This window comes from Xenopus laevis, chromosome 6L (assembly GCF_017654675.1).
Source record: "Xenopus laevis strain J_2021 chromosome 6L, Xenopus_laevis_v10.1, whole genome shotgun sequence".
Classification (NCBI taxonomy): domain Eukaryota; kingdom Metazoa; phylum Chordata; class Amphibia; order Anura; family Pipidae; genus Xenopus; species Xenopus laevis.
The window spans coordinates 36,884,136-36,910,912 of record NC_054381.1 but is presented as its reverse complement, the minus strand read 5'-3'; the positions used below and the strand labels follow the sequence as shown (position 1 = coordinate 36,910,912).

The window sequence follows — 26,777 nt, the reverse complement described above, 5'->3', positions numbered from 1 at the left end:
CAAGCAAGCTGGAAAGCAAAGACACAGCATGCTTAATTTGATCTAAGTACCATTTTCCTGTGTTGTGGATATTGCTCTTAGCTGCCATCTACAAGCAGATAGATAGTATTTCAGTCACAGCTTCCATGTTTCCTGTCTTGGACAATCACAAGGCTAGTAAGGATATTAACATTGAAAAGTAGTGAGTACAGTAAGTTCATTGGAGTTCATGGTAAATATACTGAGCAGTTGTTTTCCCCTGTGCTCACAGTGCCCGTAACAGAGGCATTTGTTATTCTGAACAATTTTACTATAGCAGTGCATTATGGCTAGAAACGATAACATGCCATAATATCACCTCATTTGAACAGTCTGCAATCATACACCAGCCCCGGACACTAGAGACTAGGTGAACAATTCTGCAAGTTTTAAATTCCATATAATTTTGGCATTTCGAAACGTACTAATTGCTTCCGATGGGGATGGATTTTTTTTTTACTCTATATCTGAAAGGAATATAAACGTGCACATACAGAAAGTATAATGAAATCTCAATTTTACATACCCTGATTATATGTTTCCCCTAATTTTACACTTTTTTTTGGGTTCCCATCAATTTATAATGCATTTCCCTGATTTAACATTTTTCCAGATTTTGCACCATTTTTTCTGGTCCCCTGAAAAAAAAATGTACTTGTATATTCTGTATATATGTATGAGTGGTTTCCATTTTAGTCAATAGCATACCTGTGCCAACATTTGAAAGAAAGAATGATGGGAAAAAAATTTTTGCCACTCGCAGTGCAGCAACATTTTTTGACCATGCCCATTTTATGGCCAAACCTACTAAATACAATGTCCCCGTTACATATGGAAAGTTTTTAACACATTTAGGGCCATGTTTTTTGCGTTATTACAGTTTTGCAAATGAAAGTGAAATTAATTTTTAAGCTGAAAGTCTCTGTTCTCCCAAGAGACCTGTGTGCGAAGCGAAACAGGTCACATTTGCCCATCATAACTTTTGATATCTATTTTTCAAGCATATGGGAAGAGTCCAGCGATGAGCAAAATTTTTCGCAAGGTTTCACTGTGAGAAAACACACCAATATATTATGCGCTGAAAAAGTTGCTGCAACAAAAAAAAAAAGTCACTGTGGAATGGGAAAAAAATTGCTTCAAAAAACACCCAATGCATTTTAGCAACATTTTTAGCAAATTGAAGCAGGAGCGATATGGGACATATGTCATATGTTTATTATGGCACCAGTATCGAATACAGAGGGTGGTTGTTAATGATACATTCTCTGCTTGGAGTAAGGCTCTTAATGGGATCCCTCAGGGCTCGGTATTGGGCCCACTTTTATTTATTTTGTTCATTAATGAGGGGAGGGTATTGTAAGTAATGTATCAGTGTTTGCAGATGACACAAAAATATCCGGTCCAATTAATTCCACCCAGGATGTGGCTTCCTTGCAACAGGATCTTGACAAACTGGCAATCTGGGCAGCTAAGTGGCAAATGAGATTCAATGTTTATAAATGTAAAGTCATGCACCTGGGATGTAAAAATATTCAAGCCACTTATACCCTTAATGGGACTGCACTAGGCAAATCCATTATGGAAAAGGATCTTGGAGTCCTTGTAAATAAAAAACTTGGCTGAAGCAAGCAATGCCAGTCAGCAGCATCAAGGGCAAATAAGGTCTTGAGCTGTATTGAAAGGGGCATTGATTCACGGGAGGAGCTAGTCATTCTTCCACTGTATAGAGCACTGGTAAGGCCCCATCTAGAATATGCCGTACAGTTTTGGTCTCCAGTGCTCAAACAGGACATTATTGAATAAGAGAGGGTACAGAGAAGGGCAACTAAGCTGGTTAATGGTTTGGATAATTTCAGCTATGAGGAAAGACTGGCCAAATTGGGGAGGCTCACACTGGAGAAGAGGCTCTTAAGGGGTGATATGATAACTATGTATAAATATATAAGGGGATCATATAATAATCTCTCTAATGCTTTATTTACCAGTAGGTCCTTCCAGCTGACACAAGGTCACCCATTCCGATTACAAGAAAGGAGGGTTTATTTTTTACAGTGAGTGCTGTGAAGATGTGGAATTCTCTCCCTATTTCAGTCGTACAGGCTGATACAGTAGATAGCTTTAAGGAAAGGTTGGATGGCTTTTTTTTTTACATGGTTATGGAAGATAGCTCATAGTACAAGTTGATCCAGGGACTAGTCCGACTGCAATTTTGGAGTCAGGAAGGAATGTTTTCCCCCTCTGAGGCAAATTGGAGAGGCTTCAAATGGGTTTTTTTTTTGCCTTCCTCCGGATCAACTAGCAGTTAGGCAGGTTAAAATAGTTGAAAGGTTGAACTTGATCTTTTTTCAACCTAACTTACTATGTTACTATGTAACTACTAAAGATCATTGTTGTTAGCAAATAATTACTTTTTATTGATTTTATTTTTCTTAATAAAGCTTCACCCCCTTTCTTAACATTAGTTCAATTAATACAAATTGCATTGAACCTAAATTGTGCCTGTTGTATTAAAAAATATACTTAGTTTTGTTACTTTTGCACTATACAGAGCAAATTCCGAAATTGAAAGTAAAGTCATATTCTGCTTCCAATTCATAAGAGCACAACCTAAACAAATCTCCAGTCCACTTATAAGTCCTTTGTATAAACAAATCCTCCCTTCCACCTGCTACAGCCTGTTAGGTTTTAAGATAAAGAGCAACACATTATACAAAGGGCTTCTTAATGGACTGGTATTTTCAGCTTCAGGGCATGCTAGGTCTTAACCATGGAATAGCGCTAGAAATAGTAAAGCACTGAAGCAAAGTGTCTGCCAGGCTTCTTGCATGCAATTAATTTCTGAATACACCTGAGGTGCTTTCCCTTTTCTTTGCGCTGAGCTTGCCAAGTTACGCATTATGTCCTAATTACAGTGTAAAGTTTCCACTTGGCTGGTATTTTATGCTTGATACTTGAAACCTATGTTATTAATAGTGAAGAAAGATAAAAAGGCCAGTATATTTTTCTCAAAAGAGGTGGCAACTTTTGATACAGGGACAGAGAGGTGGCATTAAGTACTTTGTGTTCTGCATTGCATTAGGCAAAATATCCAATACAGTTATACACAACTGCTGATTTATCATATCTCTGTGCAATATGTTGTAATCTACATTTGTATTAGACCCTGATGGGAATTGTAAAGGGAATTTAAGAAATAAAAAATGGATATAAGGATGTGGCTAGCTCTGTTTAACCGCAGTATAGAAAACTCCCACAGAGCAAATGTAACATGAACGGGCAGAGGAGTACAAACAGCTGCACACATTACTCAATGCAGGCGAATACATAGAGACAGAGGTTATAGAGTAAACGTCATACACAATTAAACCTTTCCAGAGCCCAGAACTAAGGATTTTGATGATATGCTATATAGCACGGAGATAAAAAAATGCCCTACCATTTTCTAAAATTAGGGGGAAATAATGCCATGTCTTTCCATCCTTGTGATGGTGTAACTCTTCTTTAGCCTATGAATAATGCCAGGATGGCACTTGCCTTGCTACAATATTTTGTAGGTCTGGCCATCAGGCAAACTCTGTGCTGTGGGAAGAGATGGGACAAACTGCACACACATATGATATATATAAACAAGGGAAGTTTATTGAAATAAATAATACATTATAAATAAACATTTTGACAGTTGTAAATAAAGCAAGGCTTTGTGTAACTCAGTATAGATGTCCCAGCAGAATAGATTTTATAACAATGTCTTTAACAAAGTCTCTGTATGTAACAGTTTCTGTAAATCCCATTTCTGATACAAGAAGGGTTTAGTATTTAACAAGGCGATAGGAAAACAATCTTTGCCCCCAGAATATAAACTCATATGCCTCAAATGCTGTATCGGTGCTGTAGATTACAGAATTTATCGCATTAAAATACCAATGTTCCAAAGATATAGATTCTTGGATGCCAGGTCATTATTTATCCCATGAAAAGAGCATGTTGGATGTTTGAGGCAGGTTAGCAGACACTTGAAGGGGTTCTGTCATGGGAAAACATGTTTTTTTCAAAATGCATCAGTTAATAGCAATCCTTCAGCAGAATCCTGCATCCAGTTTTCAAAAGAGGAAATAAATTGTATGTTTAATTTTTGACATGGGGCTAGACCTGTTGTTAGTTTCCCAGGTGCCCTTGGTCACTCTTTACTGCTGCACTGCAAGTTGGAGTGATATCACTCTCCCAGCAGACCATCAGCAGAACAGTGGGAAGGTAACCAAATAACAGCTCCCTTACACAAGGTAACAGCTCCTCCTTGAGAACATTCTCCTATGAAAATAGCACTCAACAGTAAAAATCCAAGTCCTACTGCGACTCCTCCAATTACAGAGAGTAGGGGAAACAATATCTTATCTGAAAGCAGTTCCATTGTGAAGTGATGGCTCTTTTTGAAAGCACAATATTAGGCAAAATGACCTGAGATGGCTGCCTCACTTTGTTGGTTCAGGTATAAAATTTTATATGGTGAATTATGGAGTATTATTTGTATTGTATTGTAGTGTAATTTGGAAATAAAAACTACACCATAAAAATCATGACAGAATCCCTTTATATAATAATTCTGGTCTGCTTTTCCCAGGATTTCCAGCACAGGATCATTTTCCTAAGTAAATATTTCTGCCTTCATTAATTTAATCCAAAGTCTCCAATAATAATGAACGAGAACTTATTAAACAATGATTGTTCAGTTTTTCATTGGAGTCGGCTTTTTAGTTGTTCAATCAATTCTAATTTAAGTCCATTAACAGCTGTGCTTCTTAGCTCCTATAAATAATCATGGCTTTCGGTTTATCTTCCCTTTTACCTAACATCAAGGTCTTCTCCAGTAAGTTCAGCTTGTTTTGCTTTTACATTATCCAGCCAAATATTTGATCTTTAGCTATTAATCCTTCCAGTAAGCAGTCTAGATTTGTTTTATCAGCTACTGATGGATATGTTCATCATGCAGTTAAAGTGACTCTCACCAGCACCACAATTCAAACTGTTCTGTTGAACGATCATATCAATAATATCATACCAATGTCATATATTAGGACAGTGTGAACCATTTCCTTTTTTCTGTTATTGAGATTTAAAAAAAAAAATTCTTGCTGTGCTTTTTCAAGTTTTTATTTTGCAGCTTATTTTGAAGCTACTTAACAGCATCTATAGATTTAATATAGCCCCTAATATTTCCATGAAGATAAAGCGACTGAGATCATCCTAGTGCTAGGGATGAGCTGCACTAGATTTTAACCATGTTTTGATGGGAAAAAAATGAAGACAAAACACAGATTGACTCCAATGCATTTGTCATAAGAAAAATAACTCAGAGAAATGGCCATTCACACCAATGAATTTGAAATTAAATCCAAATGGCCATTGACTCAAATGTAACTTGGCAACAAAACCCCCCATTGAATTTGGAGGGATTGGGATATCATAATTTCTCAAAATTTTCCAGGATTTTGCTCATCACCAGTGCATGGTAGACTGATTATCCAATAAGGTCAAAAGAAGGGTCTTAACATCTGTGCAATGTAGCTACTCAGTGTATGTCAAGCACTTGTTTAGCAGCTGAATATGTGACTCTAAACAAATGAAATACAATTGCCATTTCATAGGTGTCTAAGCTGTCTTAAATATGCGTATTACTTTTAGGTAGTCAGGCAATTATTATATAGAAAGAAATGAATGGACGAATGCTGAGCATGGGATACACTTCTCACCTACTATATCATAATAAAGTCCAGCAATCGATATAAAGAAGACGTAACCTCAGCAGATCAACAGTAGTGATGGGGGATAAAAAAGGCCCATAAACTCCAATGCATTGTAAAAAAAATAATGAGAAATGGAAAAACTTACCATTGACTTTAATGGGGTTCACACATTTTCGCTGTTTGTGTGTGTGTTTTATTTAAGCTAAGCTCTCTTTTATGATTGATTATTTGTTTTTCCAGATTGTTTTTGCATCCTAATATAACATTTGTTGTTTTTGAAGGATAAGGTTTTTTTGTACAGATATATAGTATATTACTTGGCTTTAGATACATAGTTCATAGTACATTATGGCAATAAGTAGGTGATACAGGTATGGGACCTGTTATCCAGAATGCTCGGGACCTGGATATTTCAGAATAAGGAATATTTTCGAAATCTAGGGGGCCGATTCACTAAGCTCGAGTGAAGGATTCGAATGAAAAAAATTCGAATTTCGAAGTATTTTTTTGGTACTTCGACCATCGAATTGGTTACATTCGTTTGAATTCGAACGAAATCGAACGAATCGAAGTAAAAATCGTTCGACTATTCGACCATTCGATAGTCGAAGTACTTTCCCTTTAAAAAAAACTTCGACCCCCTACTTCGGCAGGTAAAACCTACCGAAGTCAATGTTAGCCTATGGGGAAGGTCCCCATAGGTTTGCTAACCTTTTTTTGATCGAAGGATTTTCCTTCGATCGTTGGATTAAAATCCTTCGAATCGTTCGATTCGAAGGATTTAATCGTTCGATCGAACGAAAAATCCTTCGATCGATCGATCGCAGGATTAGCGCTAAATCCTTTGACTTCGATATTCGAAGTCGAAGGATTTCAATTCGAGGGTCGAATTTCGAAGTATTTTTAACTTCGAAATTCGACCCTTAATGAATCTGCCCCTAGGTGTTTAATAAATGGGCCCCTACATCTATTAATTCATCCTTTAAAATAACCTAAACCCAATAGTATTGTCTTGCCTCCAAAAAGGATGAATTATATTAATTATATCTTAGTAAGCTTCAAGTACAAGGTGGTGTTTTATTATTACAGAGCAAAAGGATATCTTTTCTAAAAAGTTTAATGATTTGATTTAAATGGAGTCCATGGAAGATAATGGCCTTCCTATTTTTGTTTTGATAACTGGTTCCTAAATAATGGCTCCTATACATGTATAAGGTACTCCTCATATTAAGGTGTGCTTGGGGAGTTGGGCCCTCATTCAGTTTGTTATACCTGGGATAATTAAATAAAATGATCTTGTGTATTTTTTTTTATTTTAAAAAACACACCCAGACACAAACTCGGCAGAAGAGGGAGCAGTTAAACATGCCAGTCTCAAGTCTTGAAGTGATTTCAGGCCATTTGGCACCCACCATCTTTGTAATTCAGAGGGACACTACAATTGAACATCATTTAAGTAAATCGATCGACCAAATGCTAAAACCTGGCCACAATATGGATTCCTTATACAGGTATAGCATCTATTATTCAGTATGCTGAAGTTTTCTGGATAAGGGGTCTTTCCATTATTCAGATCTCCATTAGTGAAAGTTTTGCCATGAAAACGATGTCCCTAGACTCCAATGGTTTAAAAAAAAATTGCCACCTATAGACTTCAATGCATTTCGGCGAATTTTCACTGTTTCAGGAATTTTCAGAGAAGGAAAACAGTTCAGATCCGCCCATCACTAATCTCTATACCATAAACCTGCTAAAAATCATTTCAATTGGATTGTTTTGCCACCAATATGGATTCAAACAGCTTAGTTTGTATTAAGTACAAGCTGCCGTTTCATTAATACAGAGAAAAAGAAAATAATTTTTAAAAATCTGAATTATCATTTTTAAAAATCTGAATTATTTGCTAAAAATGAAGTTTATGGGAGATAGCCTTCCCCTAATGCTGACATTTCTGGGTTTCCAAATAACAGATCTAATACATTTACAAAGAACAGAAGAGTAAAATAAATATACTATAAAAGGGCAAGGCATATAGCACTAGAAAAAATAAAACCTAAGTTCATTAGACATTTGTAAAGTTTTAGTAGCCAAGAGAGAAATTTCTGGAACATCTGGATATGTTTTCTTTCACCAAATGCTTTCCAAAGCCACTGCTTCCAGCCCTAAGGAAAGTGGTAACTGCAGAGCACATACCATAGGATTATACTTGCTTGCCAAAAAGAAAAGACACTGATTTAATGTTTCATCAGTAGCAGAGACCTCTTGGACGCCACTGGATACCTGTATAATTTTCCAGTTCACATTTCTTGTTACACATTCGCAAACGGAATACTCTCCAGCTTCTGCACACAGAAGATTTCCACATCTGCAGTACAGAAGCAATTGCTTATATTGAAAAAAAGGTTTAGTGAGAGGATGATTTGCTTTACCTGCTGCCTTGATAATTTAAATTAAATACCACCCAGCGGGTACCAGGCACGGCGATGTCCAACCCGGTCAAACACTTGAGAACAACCCCAGGTCACAAGTGAAATTTTTGTGGTGCTGTAAAGACTGAAACGTTATTAGGATTTAAACACAAATTGTTGTGCTTATGTCATGTATTCATCATACAGTATATAAACTCTGAAAGTTATGTCTGAATACAGTAGCTTTATTGTACCTTTACAGAGGGAATAAACAACAGACATGCAGTTAAATAAAGATCACTGTAGGAACAATGGCTTTACTGAATGTAAGCACAGGTATAGGATCCATTATCCAGAAACCTGTTATCCAGAAAGCTCTGAATTAAAGGAAGGTCCATTGTAATCAAATAATTAATCAAGAATTTCCTTTTTTGTCTTTAATAATAAAAGACTTGATCCAAACTAAGATACAATCAATACTTATTGGAGGCAAAATATCCCTTTTTTGGTTTATAATGTTTAAAAGATCCAAATTATGGAAATATGCCTTATCCAGAAAACCCCAAGTCCCGCGCATCCCAGATAACAGATCCCAAACCTGTATTCGTATGACGTTCTACTTGTGCTCATTTATATTCTCTGAAAATTTTAGATCAGTATTCATAAATTATACAACACAAATACATGTATGGGATATTTTATCTGCAAACTCATTATCCAGACTCTGGATGCAGGTGCTTTTTGAATGAGCACTATGAGGAACACCCTTCAATGCTCTATAACTTGCTCTCAGGGTCATAGTAAATGACTGCTCATTTCATTTGAGAATTTTTCCTCATCTAATTCATTTACTCATCTAATTTATTTCCATCAAACTCTTTCCATCCCTTTCCCAATATACGGCAGACATAATTGCTAATTGAGAATGGCTAGTGGATAATTTGCTTGTTTTGGCTTTAATCCTTTACAGAAAGTGGTTTTGTATCCACACTTTGTGCAAGCCTTTGATTTTTATACTTCTCAAGGTTTAGTTTATACTTTAAATTCTTTCACCTCCATGACACCTAGCAGTCATACCCAGCTGGTTTCCAAGTCAAACTCACACTTGGATAGTACCTGGGGTATGTTATTGCAGCACATTTTATTTTAAGCTTCACTGGAAACTCAGCTGGTCTCTGCAGCTAGTTCTGGATACCATGGACAGACTACTAATGAGGTATAGCTTGTATCATTCCACAGCACTATTTGCTTATAGATGGCTAACAGCAGTTTAATATATTTTCATCCATGCTTTAAAAAACATACTGCAGCTAGACCTCCATTTTATTTGTTTAGCTATGCATTTGCCATATGCAATAATAATGTCTGGTATTCAATGGTCATGTACGGCCACTCTTCCAATTACTGTATGTCTTATGGGCAGGGATCCTGCTCCCCTCAGTTGCCAATGCCACTGTAGAATGTGCACAGACAGTCCCCACATACAGTTTCCTTACCCAACACAAGGGTTAATCTCAAAAAGTCACCTGGCAAACTTCTCTGTTGCTTATTTTCAAGGGATTTCTCCAGACTGAGATCAGTCTTATTGCTTTCTGTTTTTGCGTTGCTACACAAAACTCTGTTTTGGTGATTCTTTAAGTGGAATTACATTTTTTTCATTATAATATTAATTGTGATTAGCAGTCAATAGCCTGTGTCCAAGCCCAAGAGTACAAGAGTAAGGAATAGTTATAAAAAGCATATGATGCAAATAAAAAAACATGCAACTTTATCTGCAACCTGACCTGTTACCAGCTGACCACCACAAAACTATAAGTGACATCCCTGAACAAGTGTTGCCATTAAAGTCCATTAGTGACATCAGTCAAAGTGTCAGGAGCGCTCCATCGCTTCCTACCCAAGATGGTGGAGCCCATGGTTTGGGGTGAAAATTTAAAATCAAAGGATGCAGAAGACCCGGTTCAGTGCCCGAATATAGGTCTTACTATTATTATTATTATTAATTTACTAAATTATTTTTTGACTTGATTTCTGATTCCTGCTTTGATTCTGACTACATTAATCACTGCCTGCCCTGACTGTTGCCCAGATTTTGACCCAAGATTCTTAACCCTTTATATACTGCATATTGGACTTTTTCTGTGCTACAGCTTCGTCGTTGGTCCTGACCATTTACCCCAGTAAGAATGTTAGGCCAGGTGGATATCCATTCTAATTATGTGCTCAGCATAGAAGCAAGAAACATACAACTGCTAGATTGATGGCAGAGGTACTTATTGTCAGCTATGGGAATAGCTTGGCCATCATATGCACATGTGCAAGATACTACAGACAGCAAGTTGCCTCAAAGATTTTATAACACTAAGGGGCAGATTTACTAAGCTCGAGTGATGGTTCGATTTGGTTGAATACAAATCCTTTGATTGATCTCTAAAAATGATTTTTATTCGACTGCAGGATTGCCAAATTTGTTGAAAAAACTTTGCATTCGATATTCAAATTCGAAGTTATTTTAATTTGATGGACAAATGTTGAAGTTTTTTGTACTTCGAATTTCGACCCTTGATAAATCTGCCCCTTAATAACACAGATTCTTGCAGGATAATGATATAAACCTGCTTCTTCCTTTATTGGAGTGTTTTCCTTCCTTGGGTTGGTGTGTATATAACATTTGATGTATCTCAATGGCTTGGTCCTAAGGAATGACAGCAAGTTGCCTCAAAGATATTATAACACTTAAGAACTCCAATACTTTTTTTTGTCTCTGCATTTATAATGTTTATGATATTTTATGTAATCTCAGAATCTATAAATTACCTCTTTAAGTCAATGTGTGCAACATATTCAACATATTATTAGTCCAAAGACTGTTCTTTAACAGTGTATCATATCTGCAATTTAAATGATCTGTTCAGTGTAAAATCTGGGTAAATAGACAGGCTGTGCAAAATAAAAATGTTTTCAATATAGTTTAGTATAGTATAGCTTTTGAATGTGCGTAGAAGTAGAGGGTAGGAGAGCACCATACATTAAAATATAGTCATAGTAAGTAATAAGCAAAAAGAGAGAAAGATCTGACCATATAATTGCACCTTCCCATCTGTTACATCCAAAACCTCATGTGTATGTTATTAAAACTTAACTTTTAATAAATTAGTAAAAAAAAAGTCCAGCATAGTTCATTTAAAATAAAGGTTTAAAGTGGAGGGGCAGAAAAACCAAGGGCAGAGGTCTGGTCTAGTATGAGTATAGCAGAAGAATCAATTATATGGTCAGTTCTTTCTCTCTTTTTGCTTATTGCTTATGAATGTGACCTGAGTGTTTAGGATGAAAAGCAAACTAACTCAAAAGTTATGTCCCATGTGGCTCTCCTTCAAGTCATTAACTGAGCAAGAGTTAACAAGATGCAAAGCAGGTAGTGTTTTGGCTATTATGGCTGACTATATTAAAAACATTTTATATTTTGCATTGTCCATCTATTTACCCAGTTTTTATTTTTACACCAAACTGTTCCTTTAAGACAACTTGTTTGTAGAGATTCAATGCTTTATACAGAACATTCTGTTAAGAGCTCAACTGCAGCTCCGTAGTATGATTTGTAAGCAATATGACTTTTCTCTTGTGTAATTCAGAATGTTTAATTTATTTATTGTTTTCTTTCCACAGAGGTTAACATAATCTGGGCCGGGCATCAGACCCATCACAGCTCAGAGGATTACAATTTAACCACAGCTTTAAGGCAATCTTTTATTCAAAAATATTTCTCTTGGGTAAGTAAAAGATTTGCTCATTTTCATAAGCTTTAATAAAGATTTGGCACCAACGATAATGCTCTCTAACATATAGTAAGTATTTAATAGTATAACAACTCTGGCATAAAATCAAATATAGAATACAGGTAACTCACAAGCGAATGAATAAACATGAACAATATTGGTATCTGCTTAGACCCTTTTTATTTAGCTAAATCTGAGAATAGCCACCAACTCCATTTTGGAGGTTTTGTATTGATGTGGATACTTTCTTCTGGCATCAAAAGATACACAATAGATACAAATGTGTACCCCCATTTCATAAGGGTGAAATAATACCTATGGTTCTAAAATTCTTAAAGCTACAGATGGTTTTAATCAATCATTTATGGTGTGCATGACAGAAATTTACATCTTCATATGATCAGAATCAATATAAAAACATGCTTTATCCTGATCTGAATCCCCCTGTACATTCGATCCTAGATAAGTCTAAAACTGAATAAAAATCTTTAATTGCATAGTCATGTCTATTTATTCTTAACTGATATAGGTGTTCACAGTGGGGCTCATTTATCAACACTGGGCAGATTTGTACCTGGGCAATAACCCAAACCAAAAACTCATTCCTTAGCATATTGCAACAAGCTTCGGATAGATAGAAAATAAAAGCAAACCTTTGATGGATTGTCATGGGTTACTGCTGAAAAGCAAATCTGCCAAGGTTAATAAATGAGGCCCTGTATGTTTCTAAACTTTAGGCTGGCATGAAATGTATGCTCTTCTAACGAAAGACACTCTAAGGCTAATGCTGCATGTATTGCATGTCTGCATCAGAAACACCTGATACCCTGCCCCTTGCCTTCTGTCTTTAAGCTCAATCATTGGGGTCAATGAAGTCTAGGGAGGATATTTAGGGGCAGATTTACATCTGGTCGAATATCGAGGGTTAATTAACCCTCGATAATCGACTGCAGAATGTAAATCCATCGACTTCGAATATCGAAGTCGAAGGATTTGCCGCAAATAGTTTGATCGAACGAAAAATCAATTCGAAGGATTTTAATCCATCGATCGAACGATTTTTCTTCGTCCAAAAAAACCTTAGAAAGCCTATGGGGACCTTCCCCATAGGCTAACATTGCACCTTGGTAGGTTTTAGGTGACGATCTAGGGGGTCGAAGTTTTTTTAAAGAGACAGTACTTCGATTATCGAATGGTCGAATATTCAAACGATTTTTAGTTCGAATCGTTCGAAGTCGAAGGTTTAAGTAGCCAATTCGATGGTCGAAGTAGACAAAAAAATCATTCGAAATTGAAAGTTTTTTTTATTCTATTCTTTCTAAATGGGCCCCCCAGTGTTTTCCAGATGTCAGTAATAAACTGGTGCAAAATGCAATGTGTGACATTAGCCTTAAACTTAACCGTGGTTATGTGTTACTACTAATTTTACTGCCAACTGTCCTATTACTAAAAAAACACCAGTCTAAATATATGTACTATATAGGAATATCCTGCTATCATCTGAGGTTACTCTATTGCACAACTTGCAGTTAAACTTAAAGAATGTTAAAAATAGATGATTTTTATACAAGACAATGGAAAAGCCTTCATTTGTGTCAAAACTAACAGGACATGGTGCATTAGTAGTCCTTGCAGCATCACCTTATTCGACTGCAATATCAATTTTCTATTTTTAAAAGTAATATCTCTGGGTTAGCTTACCACCGCATATTTCTTTAAGCAAAGCATAAACAAGCTGAGCTGTACTTAATTACACCTGTTCAAGCTCGTGTGCCAAGAAAAAAAAATCTGAAGCGCATAGAAATGGAAGATTGGATTCATCGGCATCTCTTATGGCCCGTAACAGTTTGTGTTGCAGCAGGTGCCTTGGAATCCTAAAAGGTCATTTCATCAAGCTAGTATTTAAAACAGGAAAAGACTGCTTACAGACCCTCTCTACCATCAGTGGATTCCAGTGCTTCTATGAAACCAAAGAGCATAAAATATAACTTTCCTCTAGGAAATACCCAGCAAGTGTTTGATTATTTTTCCTGGGCAAATCTAGGATCTATGTGTGAATTCCAGTTCTCAGTACTGCAAAATTTCTCTCAAGAATAGATTATAAAGATAACCTTTATAATATTATAAAATATATCTAATTTATACTGAAATAGTTCATATTATACTTTGTAGATTTTGCATTAATAAATAAATAGCTAAAATATTCATCTAGTCCTTTGCAAAAGTATTCAGGGTTTAGGCCACTTCTAATTTGCTCAATAATAAATTCTACACTGACATTTTGCTCTTTGTCATAATTTAATTTCAAGAAGCTTAAACAAATTGTCCAGATGATTGACAAATAGGGGTCAAGTGCCATGTTTTTGCACACCATGTTTTTGCCCCGCCCTGCACTTTGTTGAATGGCCATAGGTCTCTGGCCTCTATAATGAAGCCCCGTGAATGTAGTACAGGTATGGGATCTGTTATCCAGAAACCCATTATCCAGAAAATTCCAAATTACGGAAAGGCCATCTCCCATAGGGGCAAATTTACTAACCTCCGACGGCTTCGCTCACAGCAATACACTCGCTACACTTGCTAGACTCGCCAGGACAAAGCTAATTTACTGGAGAGCTGCTGAATAAAAAGCTAAATAACTCTAAAACCACAAATAATAAAAAATGAAAACCAATTGCAAATTGTCTCAGAATATCACTACGTCATACTAAAAGTTAATTTAACGGTGAAAAAAACCCTTTAAGTGCTATGAGAATGAACATTAAAGAGCGATTTTGTGCCCTTTAGTGCTCCTTCACTTGTGGCAGGGGCCTAAATAAAAGGCATAACTTTTTTGTGAAATAAAATCTCTATTTTTTTGTCTTTAAGTCCTGACCACTGGGAAAAAAAAAAAAAAACATTTCATATTTAAAAATCTTTTTCAGAGTTTAAAATGAATCTAATGTGGAAAGGATTTTATCAATCCAAAAGCCCGTAGACTTGAAATGTGTTAAAATTAAGGCCATGCTTGTTCTTTTATTTCTGCAGCTTTGTGAATCGCTTCTGTTTTATAATTCTTCACAGCCTTAAATGAGATAAATGTTTAACTGGAAAATGCCAGGAAACATTCAGGAATCCCCAATTTGACCTTTGATAAATCATCCCTCCCCATTCTGTGTTGAAAGGGGAATGTCTGCTTCCTGATCTTACAACATGCTAAGTTGTGTGTTTCAACACACACATTAAAACAGCTTGAGATAAATTCTTTCCTTTTCTTAGAATCCTTGTTTGCCTCTATACTTTCCAACTTCCAAAGGTCTTGTGACTGCTTTGACAATTAATGGACAGCGTATATATAACTCACAAACAATACTTGCAAAGTCATCACTTACAGACAGAATATTTGTTAAACCGTCACTGCTTACTTTACATTTCTAAGACAAAAAAATGAATGGAGCTAAAACCAAGTTTCCCAGTGAAGCACTGGGAGCATTTTAGGTTTTGTGGAAATATTCATCATAAAGTATACTTGTTTACTGAAGATTGCATTTTCACATTAAAGCTAAAAACCATATAGCTGAAACATGAGTGCAACTGTTGCCAAGTTTCTTTTCTTTGAATTTCTAGCTGAAGCAGCTTATCTTTCAAGGCAAGAATGTCTCACCAGATTATCTTAAGTTATTAAATATTTGGATTGAAAATACTGTATTTGTCCAAAAATGTCAGCGCTTGACATTGTTGAGAGGAAGAGGAAAAAAAAATAGTATAATGTAATTTATAGCGTTGTGACGTGTGCTTAAATTGCCTACTTCATATCTTGGTATTTCTGCCTCCAGATATTTCCTCCTAGGAACACTAAAAAGCTATTCAAATGAAATAAATATCCTTGTTGTTAAATACTGTATATATTATATGACATCTTTGGATCCAACATGGCCTGTTGTGACCTAAGTTCTGTCAAGTAGGCGCTTTTAAAAGCGTTGTTCACCTTTGAGTTAACTTGGGGGGATGGACTTATTTATCAAAGTCCGAATTTTCTGATTATTGTAATGAAAAAAGTCTGATCAAACTAGAATCCACGATTGGACCTTATTTATTAATAAAAGGTCAAGATTTAATGGGATCTGGTACAAACACGAAAAAAAAACCAATCGAAAAGACGATTTGAATGAATTTTTTTGCAAATCGCTCAATTTTTTGGGCTTTTTTCCCTATAAGGGTTTTACTCTTGAGCGGTTGTAGCTGCGCTCCCCTGCGTTCCATTTTTCTACGTTCAGCCACAGGGGAGTGCAGGAATAGACGCATTACATTTTTTCCAATGGGGCTGTACTCACACAGGCGCGTGTAGGCGCCGAACGCAGGAAAAATGCAGCATGTTGCGTCTCAACCTGCGTTCGGCACCTACACACGCCTGTGTGAGTACAGCCCCATTGGAAAAAATTTAATGAGTCTATTCCTGCGCTCCCCTGCGGCTGAATGCAGAAAAACGTAACGTAGGGGAGCGCAGCTACAACCGCTCGTGAGTAAGAGCCCTAAGTCTGAAATAGCCAGATGTTCGGGCTAATTCCAGTGCAAACCACAGAAAATTCCAAATAGGACAGGGAACTCTCCCATTGACTTATATACAACCTTTGTAGGTCTGAGATGCCGAATTTTCAGATTCTGACTTTTTCCATCCTCAGGGTATAATAAAATCCCCCCCCCAATTTTTTTTTGTTTATTTGTTTTTTTTTTTTGGCATTTGGACTTTAATAAATAACCCCCTTAGTATGATGTAGAGAGTGATATATTTTTTTATTTCAGGTTATTCTTATTCAACAGCTCTCCAGCTAATGCATGGATGCTAGGGTCCGAATTACCCTAGCAACCATGCATTGATTTAAATAAGAGACTAGAATATGAATAGGAGATTGCCTGAATAGAAATGTGTGTAATAAAAAGTGGCAATAACAGTACATTATAGAGCATTTGTTTTTAGATAGGGTCAGTGACCCTTATTTGAAAGCTCAGAAGAAAAAAGGCACATAATTACAAATCTATAAAACAAAATAAAGACATATAGAAAAGTTACTTAAATGAACCACACCTTTAAGGAGAGGTTGATCAAAAGAGATATCAGAAAGACTATTTTTCCAATAGTTAATTGATTTAGCACCTACTGTATATATTAGCAGGAAGAGAGTGTGTGACATTAATTCAGGGAACTCAATACTTTTTATATAAAAGGTGCACCCCTGCATGAATAAGGCATATTATACTGTATAAAGAGGTTTACCAGTCTAACTAAGGTTTAATATTGAATTTGTCTATGGTAAGACATAATTTCAATCTAAATGTTGCCTGCTTTTGATTTGGCAGCAAAAGTGTGATCAGCAAGTGAGCTGGAACCAGTTGTAAGGTTAAAATAAAAATATGTGGTGTAAAACTCAAAATGCTCCGAGGCAGCAGACAGTCTTGAGGCAGGTTATTTTCACATATGGGGAAAGGTGTAAGGAAAAGCATGAGCACATAGTGAAAATGCAGAACTACAACTGGGAAACGATGTGCATCCATTGGAAGGGAATGGAAAATTAATAAAGCTTCTGGAATGAAAAACATTTTCAAGTTTTTATAATAGTCCGGGCTGTTGAAAGTGATACAGGCTATAAACATCTGTGCGCCGAAAGGAGCATCAGTATTGTATTTGCTAAAAATCAGCTTTTTTCCCTTATATCTTTAACTTTGTACAGATGGCAACGTTGAAAATGGAAACAAACAAACAAAAAATAAAATAAAAGCTTTTGTACTTAGGAATTTACTGTAATATCCCTCTAACTACTTATTTTTCATGCAATGGGGCAAAGCCATATTTGTTTCCTACCCTCTGCATTAAACTTGATCAAAAAATGAGTTCTGGGTATTGGACCTTTAGGCCAATATATAATACAATATTTATTTCTTGTTTTCTTGTTTTCAGAAAAGGTAATGAACAATGTCAATTAGTGTATTTACTAACCTTCCTTTTGCAAACAACCAATCATGTCGCTCTTACCAGATCAATGGTATCAGCAAACAGTTTCTAAGGATTCGTTTTTCTTCCCATAAATATCCAGTCATGCCTCCAGGCATAATGGAACAGTCACTCCTCCTATGTACAGTATCCTGATGTACAGCACATGTTTACTCCTAACAAGAGTAAATGAGTGTTTTAGGATCCCATTTTGTTACTGTAACCAAAAACAAATGTACTTTATGTCCTCATTTCCTGTCTTTAAAGCCCAATAACAAATGGGCTACAGTAGATAAATCTTAAAGCTGCAGAACTTATAATATCTAAGTCATTGCCTTCCCAAAGTTTGTAATGCTTTGTTCCGAGTTGCACAAATTTTTTTAACATCAGAAACAATTATTAATATATATTTATTTTGGTTAGGTTGAAGAATTAGCATTAATTCCGTTGTTCCTGACAACATCTTTAGCAATGACTCGACTAATATATACTGTACAGCCAAAGAATCAGTCAGTATTCCAACTCCACATACTTTGTGGCAATTCGAATTATCTGTATCATTGGTTATATCTGACTGCTGAGCCCATGGGGTTGATTTGTGAGCCACTTCCGTAATCATAAATCAAACAATATGCCAAATATAAAAGAAAATATATGGCTGATAAAACGCAAGCAGATTTGAACTGTGGGAGCCAATATAATTAGCCAATCGAGGAATTTGAAAATGAGATCTTAATGCATTTTGATTTGTAGCCTTTCTCCTGCGGTGGCATATTGTATTGAATTTCAATGGTTTTATAAAAACACCTGAAACCAGTAATAGATCCCTCGCAAACCATGTAAATTGGATGCAGAGGTAGCAAAGCATAAAGTCATTTTAAAGTGGCCAAATGTTACCAATGATCGCAGGTTATGTTGCACCTGTAGACCATTAGTCCCATTTTAGCTCCATGTAAAATATTACACAAGCAATTTGTTTTCCCCAGAGAATTCATGTATCTAAACCTGGAGTGTGCATAATGTATTTGAAACCTCACTATGGGTTCATCTGCACATACCCAAATCCATTATTTCTTTCAGCTTAGGTTAAAAAGTAAACAGGGAAACGGTGCCTATAGTTTATAGTAATATCTGTTTTGACACTGTACACCTGGAAACACTTTCAACTTGGTTAAAACCCTCTGCTCCGCAGGCACCTCGATACAAAACATCTTAACGATACTGCTTTACACCATATATTCTTAAACCTGCAGAACAATATAAGCGGTGACCTTCTACAAGACTTGGGATGGAGATCTCAGTGAATATGTATAATGATGAGAAAGGATATTCCCAGGCACAGTGTGACTTGCAAGACAAAGAAAATCTTTTGAAATATACCTTCCTTTTCTGGTGTAAGCATGTCTGGGAGCACCATTCCTATTGATGTTTGATGGTGTGCAGCAAGCATTATCCTGGAGGCACCTGGCATTCTATGTTGCAGAAGTGCAGACATATGTAAACCATATATATTCAAATCCACGAGAAAAAACTCTCTCCAGTTCCTGTCATATTGAAATTCGGGTGACATAAAATGTTCCACATACAGTACATTTGTATACATATTGTACATACGTTCTAGAGAGGGTTTACTTCCACTACATACGACTTTTGGGTCCAAGTATAAAATGCTCTCTATTTAACACATAAAGCACATTTGAAACATTTAGGGGAAGATTTATTAAAGTTAGAGTTGTGTTTTCCACAAAAATTTGAGTTTTCGCAGATTTATCGAAGTTCGAGTTTACAATTTAAGTTTTCAAGATGTACCTGTATTTTTTGGTCTAAACTCAAATTTTCGGGTTAAAAGATGTATTATACCCGACCGTGTAAATAGCTAGAATCCGATAATTCACCATCTAAAACCTGTCATTGTCATGTAAGAGTCAATGACAGAGGTCCCTTGAACCATTTGAGGATGTTAAAAGCCCGTTTGATGTTCAAGTTTTGCCCAAAAACTTGAATGATTCAAGTGAGTTTTTTTTTTTTTGCAGAAAACTCGATTAATTTGAGTGTTCAGGCTTCTGGCTTTTGCCATTCGAATTGTTTCTTAAATAAGATACCATTTGAGTTCATTCGAAGTATAAAAACTCTAACAATCGACTGTTAATAAATAACCCCCTAACTCTCTAACTAAACTGGAAAGGGTTTGCGTATAAAAGAGATCAAAGGGGTCATTTGTGAACATAAGTGCAATTCCATATTTTTTACCTGTAATGCAGCATAATTATGGTGTCATTGCACCTGTGATCTAAGATCTGCCCAAGCAATTGCACCCAATTGGGGGAATCTAAAAATAGTTTTGTCAAAAGACCATTGCGAATGTTAGTGACCAAGATTTTCATTATTTGTGTCCCTTTTTAACCGATTTTAGACCTCAAGGACTTCCTTGCAGAGTTTTCAAACAAATGGCTTTTGCAACCATGCGTATTGTTTGTAAGAAAATTTTGCAAAACGCTTTTGTATGCCGAAATATTTAACGGAACTCAAGAGAAGGTATAAAGGCTAACCTTTGCTGAGCGATAATCAGCGTTGTAGCCGGCAAATTATTTTACATTGCAAGCAGTGCTAAACATTCTCAAAATGTGATTTTAAACATTGCTTGTGATTTTAATTACATTCCCCCTAATGTGTAAAAAAATGACATAAGTGTGCTTGCATTTTGATTGCATATTTAAAGGGTAGTGCCCAAAACATATGGTTACTGTGTACAACTAAAAATCTGTAGTTATACTAGAGATAGATTTCCTTTGTGCAAAGATAACACGTTTAGATCACTACTGTTCGTACTTCGTAATGACTGCTGAATTTAAGGGATTTTTTTATGCTTCCAAGTATTTTAGTATATATCCCTCTTGACCCTTTCCAATAATTTAATTAAGCAATTTAATGAGTTGTACAAGTCTTTTAAACATACATATACAGAGACACACATACACACACATACTTATACATACATAACTTTATTATGTTTGACTTTGTATACATTTCATGATCAAAAGGTTGACAGAAAGAGATGAAATCATCATCATCATTTATTTATATAGCGCCGACAAGATACATAGTGCTTTACTTAGCGTTTACATCATTTATTTATATAGCGTCGACAAGATACACAGTGCTTTACTTAGGGGCAGATTTACTAAGCTCGAGTGAATAGTTTGAATCCAAAAATATTCGGATTTCGAAGTAATTTTGTTGGGTACTTTGGCCATTGAATTGGTCAAATTCATTCGAATTCGATCGAATCGAATGATTCGAACGATTCAAAGTAAAAATCGTTCGACCATTCAATAATCGAAGCACTGTCTCTTTAAAAAATCCTTTGACTCAATACTTCGCCAAATAAAAGCTACCGAATTGAATGTTAGCCTATGGGGCCATTGTAGACTTTTTATGATCGAATAAAAATAATTTGATCTATCGCTTAAAATCGTTCGAAACGTTTGATTCGAGGATTTTATCGTTCGGTTTTTATTCAATAGTTCCATCGAACATTTTGCGCTAAAATCCTTCGAATTCGAAGGATTTTACTTCGAGAGTCGAATTTGAGGGTTTTTTAACCCTCAAAATTTGACCCTTGATAAATCTGCCCCTAAAAGTTTATAAACTAAAGGTTAGGGTACAATTGAGACATTAGGCTTTTAGAAACAATTTTTTGATTTCTGATACAGCAATTATTGCGGTATTAAAAATAACAAAAGACTAAAACGTTTGTTTGGTGATATTTCTGTATAAAATTGCTTATTTAATACATTTTGCTGTGAAAACGAATGGGCCTATTTATTTATCTTTTTTTCTGATCGAGTTCTTAAAGGGCAAAAAAACCCCTTTATTCATAAAGATTTATTATACCCCAAAAATCTGAAAATACTCACGCTAAAAACTGTCGAGGTCATGTAGAAATCAATGGCAAATTCTGGGTATTCGGGAGACAACTTGAAAAATCAAGAGATTATGGAATCAAGCTTCAAAAATGTGTAAAATTTGAATTGTCGCACAATTTTGTTGAAACTTTCCTGCATTAAATTTTTCAAGCTTGATAAATTACATTGAGTTACATTGATGGACGGAAGTTAGAAGTCTATTTTTCATTCTGTTTTGAACACCTTTATGGATAATATTTTGTAAAATCATTTTCTTTTCAGATGTTCTACTGGCCAATGGCATTTTGTATCCCCCCTTCAGTGTTTGCTGTCCACATTCAGTTCAACCTTCTTTACCAGTTCTGGATCCACACTGAGGTAAACAATACTTAAAATCATACCTTAAGTCTTTGCCTTGGGCACTGTCTTGGAAATCCGCTAGGAACTGATTTATTGTGTATGAAAAATCTTTGTCTGACTTCTTTAAAGAAAACCATCTGTTCATTTTTAGTTCTTTTACTGAATATATTGCTAAGTTTATAGGAAACAATGAGACCAGTTGGTCTCAATTAGATAACATTCTTTTGTTAAATCTGTATAGTATCAAACCCTTTTCTATTTTATGTAACATATGTCTGTATCTTGTAACTTTTTATACCTTGATAGGAAAATATTTTTAATTTATTTCTGTGCAAAAAAAAAAATCACCCAAAAATCACAAAGGGCAAAAAAATGATTATACTGCATTATCAGTATACAGCTTTCCAAAATAATATTTCAGGATAAGTCAATCGTTTTTATATAAATATTGTATTCAGATTCTTATTGGATCATCATTTTGTTATATATTTGCATTCACATAATGATTCCATTAAATGTCTAATTAATCTAATACTTTTTATTCTAATTATTCTAATAATAATTATTCTAAATACTAATTATTCATACCAGTTGTTTGCCATTTTAATTTCTTCTCTTACTTATCTAACACTTTCTGTTACTGGTAAATATCATGACATGTTCTTAAAGGATCCAAATCTGTTAGATAAATTGGGTAAAAAAATCCATGCTAGAGTGTCTAATATTTCATATTATAAGACATTTCTGTTGCCTGTATGAAGGGGATGTTGCTTTTATGTTGTGTTTTTTTCAGCATTTGTTGGGTAATCATGTTTGGAATAAACAAAAACAAAACTGAACATATATTAGTACAGCATTTCGTGTGTCCAGGACTCTAAACATATTAATATGTCACCATATGGACCAGGTTGGTGTAGGCTGAACTTCTATTGGACAGGAGAGGTTTTGAGTAGAAATTATGTATTTAGGGCTTAATTGTTTCTCAAATTGTGATTGTTTTTCTGTTCACTGTTTCTTACCTCTTGCATATGCTGATGTTGCAGTTTTTGGAGTGCTTTTGGGTGCACATTTTAGGGGTTGTTTATTTTAAAGGCACAAGTACTAGAGTGCAAAGGGGCCCAAGTGTGTATCTCATAGTGCTCACTTAAGAAGCACTTGCAGAGCGCCATGTTAAGAGGTGCCGCTAGCCTGAATGATGCACAATTTAGGGGATAACCAATTTAGTGATCCCTGTCAGCACTGAATTTGTGGGGGAAGCTGCAGAATTCTGTGCTCCAAAAGGGAGGGTAGAGGCCTGCAGCCATTCTTCAAGAGCACCACCCAGTGTGCAAAGTACAAACAAATGCCAGATTGCAATCTTTCTTGCACTTTTCTTGCACTTTACACATTGTGTGGTGCATTGTAAATTACCATTTTTATTTAAGTATTTATGGCTTACTAGTACAGGTATGGGATACATTAACTTGCAACCCGTCATCCACAAAGCTCCAAATTATGGTAAGGCCATTTCCCTTAGAGTTCATGGGAAATAATTCTAATTTTTAAAAAGATTTCTTGTTTCTCTGTAGTAATAAACAGTATCTTTCCCTGATGGTAATTAAGCTGCATAAATCCATATTGGTGGCTAATATTGGAGGGTTTATTTAATTTTTAAATATTTCTTTTAGCAGACTTGAGGTATGGTGATGCAAATTATGGAAAGATCCCTTATTCAGAAACCCCAGGTCCTAAACATTCTGTATAATAGATCCTATACCTGTACCATGTTAACCCTAAGCAAACAGAATTTGTTCTCGTCTGGTAGTGTCTTTAGAAGTTCCAAAAAAGAATATAATATATACGTAAGTAGTAAGTAATTTAAAACCATTCTAGCTTTTCATAATGAATAAATCACATTTTCCTTAATGTCACCATGCTCACATTGGTTCTCTTTTTATTGTGACATATTGTGACTGTTTCCATGATCCTGGAACAAACAAAACACAGCCAGTGGGTGTTGTGGGATGGTCCAACAGCTTGTACTCTTTTACTTTAATGTGCTTGGTGTGCAAAGAGTCATGAATTCTAACTCTCGAAAGCCTTAGGAAGTGATATGAAAATATACAAAAAGTGCAACAATCACAGAGAAGCAAGCTGAGGATATGATTCTGAAAAAAGCATGACTGTGAAAGGCCTGGAGAGGTGGGAATATGGGGAAAACCTTATACTTACCGATAAACTCGCTCTCTGGCAGTGACCTTGTCCCCCAAAACCTCTGTCCCAAAAAGCAGACAACACCATTTTCTGTTGGATAATGATGGCCGCCGGTTCTTTATTAACTTTTACTTGCTCAAACATTCAACCATCAATAAGCTGTAATAATTATTAACTGTTTATAAAACAATTGACATTTTTTAACATCCACAACATTCCATTTCGGTTTTGTAACCCTATAGAAATATTATTTCTAACCTGTCCTGATTCCCTTGGGCAGATGGTCCTGGGATTACCATCCTGTGCATTGTACCTCTGTACCGCTGCACCCCTCATGATTATTGTTTACCCATCAGCCGCAGTACACAGACTCAATGGTATTTTTCCTTTTGCCACCAGGAGACCCCATAGCCGAGTTGGCCAGCTATCCAGTGTTCCTCTTTCTCCCTGGAACCATCATAGTTCCTCAATTAACTCCCTGCTTTCCCAGGACCACCCCCCTTTTTGTCACCCCTTCGTCCTGGAAGCCCCCCCTGGCAACCAGTTCTCTGTCTACTTACCATTGGCTCCACTGACATGATAGGAAAAGGAAGTAGCCTTCTCCCTCTATTTCCATTTTCCCCTAAACCCCCTTCCTGTACTCACCTATTACTACTTCCTCTTGTACTTCCTTTTCTCTCTCCCCCTTGCCTTCCAGTCATGCCCTCTTTTCCACCCATACAGGCTCCATTGTCTCTATATGTCAGATTTTTTTTTGGTAAATAGCAGTAGGTCAGAAATATTTGGAAAAATACTGATATGACTATTAGACAACCACATTCAAATAATGCCTTTAAAAACTATGCTTTAACCTGTATTTATCTATCAACTATTACTTACCTGCCTGCAGGTAAGTACAGGGCATAGAAGGCATTCGTAAACATAAGTATTTTCCTGTGCCAGAGCCATTAGATCTACCAGATGTAAAGGAAGAGTATCAGGAGTGTAGGCAGCAGGAGAGGGCCAAATGCCCCAGAAATGCTTGTACTGTTCTACTATTGATAATATATTGGTAACTGTGTGCACTGAGAACTGTGAGAGTCTGCAGACCTCTAGTTTATTCCATTCTAAGTGCTCAACTGCAAAACGTTCATTCCTTTAATGGTGGCGTGTTCTCTGAAGGGTTAATTTATCCATTGCTACTAAAGGTATTATCACCCCTGGTACACCACGTTACACATATGCTATTTGGTCTAATCAAAAGTTAAACTGGAGCCCTCAATTCATAAATTGCAAACTGCTTGGAACTTCCCCCCTCTGGAGTTAGCTATTATTATAAGATGACTGACTGCTTCAACTTGTTTTATTTCCTATCTTAAAATATTTTCATTTTGGTGTATGCTCCAGAAATTTGGCTACCTCTATGTTACATGCTTACTGAAGTAGAAAACTGCCTCATCAGATAGAAAAACAGTTGGCATGGTATAAATCAGGATATCCGAAGCATTACAGTGTGTAAAACTGGGGAAATGGTCATTAATCCCACTTGTTCTTCTGCTACCCACAATCCCTGTAGAGACTTTACATAGAAAATACGACCACAAACGCCATCTGTGTAAATATTTTGACATGGCGTCTTAAATTTAACACAACAGTTCTTGTGTGCAGGGCTATGCTTTTTATTGCTTAACTAGCTCAGTATTTATGTCAGAACAAATAAAAACACAGGAATCAAAGGTCTACGTGCACATAAAACACTGACTGAAACTAGTTGCAATACAAAATATGGTCACATTCATGTTGTTGCCCTATAAAGCAAAGAAACCATTTGTTAAAACAATGTTACCGATAAAATGTTGTACTGTATAAAATACTAAACTTAATAGGGATGTAGCGAACGTCGGAAAAAAAGTTCGCGAACATATTCGCGAACTTGCGCAAAAACGCGAGCGGTTCGCGAATGGTTCGCGAACCCCATAGACTTCAATGGGAAGGCGAACTTTAACATCTAGAAAAGACATTTCTGGCCAGAAAAATGATTTTAAAGTTGTTTAAAGGGTGCAACGACCTGGACAGTGGCATGCCAGAGGGGGATCAAGGGCAAAAATGTATCTGAAAAATCTGCCTGTGTGTGCTTGGAAGAGATAGTGTAGGGGGAGAGCTGTTAGTGATTTCAGGGACAGATGATAGTAAGTTTGCTGGCTAGTAATCTGCTTGATACTGCTCTGTATTGGAGGGACAGAAGTCTGCAGGGATTTGAGGGACATTTTAGCTTAGGTAGCTTTGCTGGCTAGTAATCTACTGTTCTCTTTAAACAACTGCCATACGTTGACCTTGTAGGCATTGTTTGCCCAGTTTTTTTGGACGCAGCCACTGAAGCACAGTTGCCAGAAAAAATATGCCATATAAATGCTGAAAATAGTCATTTT

At 36.1% G+C, this 26,777-nt stretch overlaps 1 protein-coding gene across 1 annotated transcript in view; it reads left to right on the top strand.

Moving 5' to 3' along the window:
* agmo.L (alkylglycerol monooxygenase L homeolog) overlaps positions 1–26,777 on the top strand; it is a 156,283-nt gene that overhangs the window by 59,735 nt on the left and 69,771 nt on the right. The window contains exons 4-5 of the mRNA XM_018267345.2: positions 11,834–11,937; positions 22,099–22,194. Coding sequence (XP_018122834.1) covers positions 11,834–11,937; positions 22,099–22,194 — 200 coding nt within the window. The remainder of the gene's footprint in view (positions 1–11,833; positions 11,938–22,098; positions 22,195–26,777) is intronic.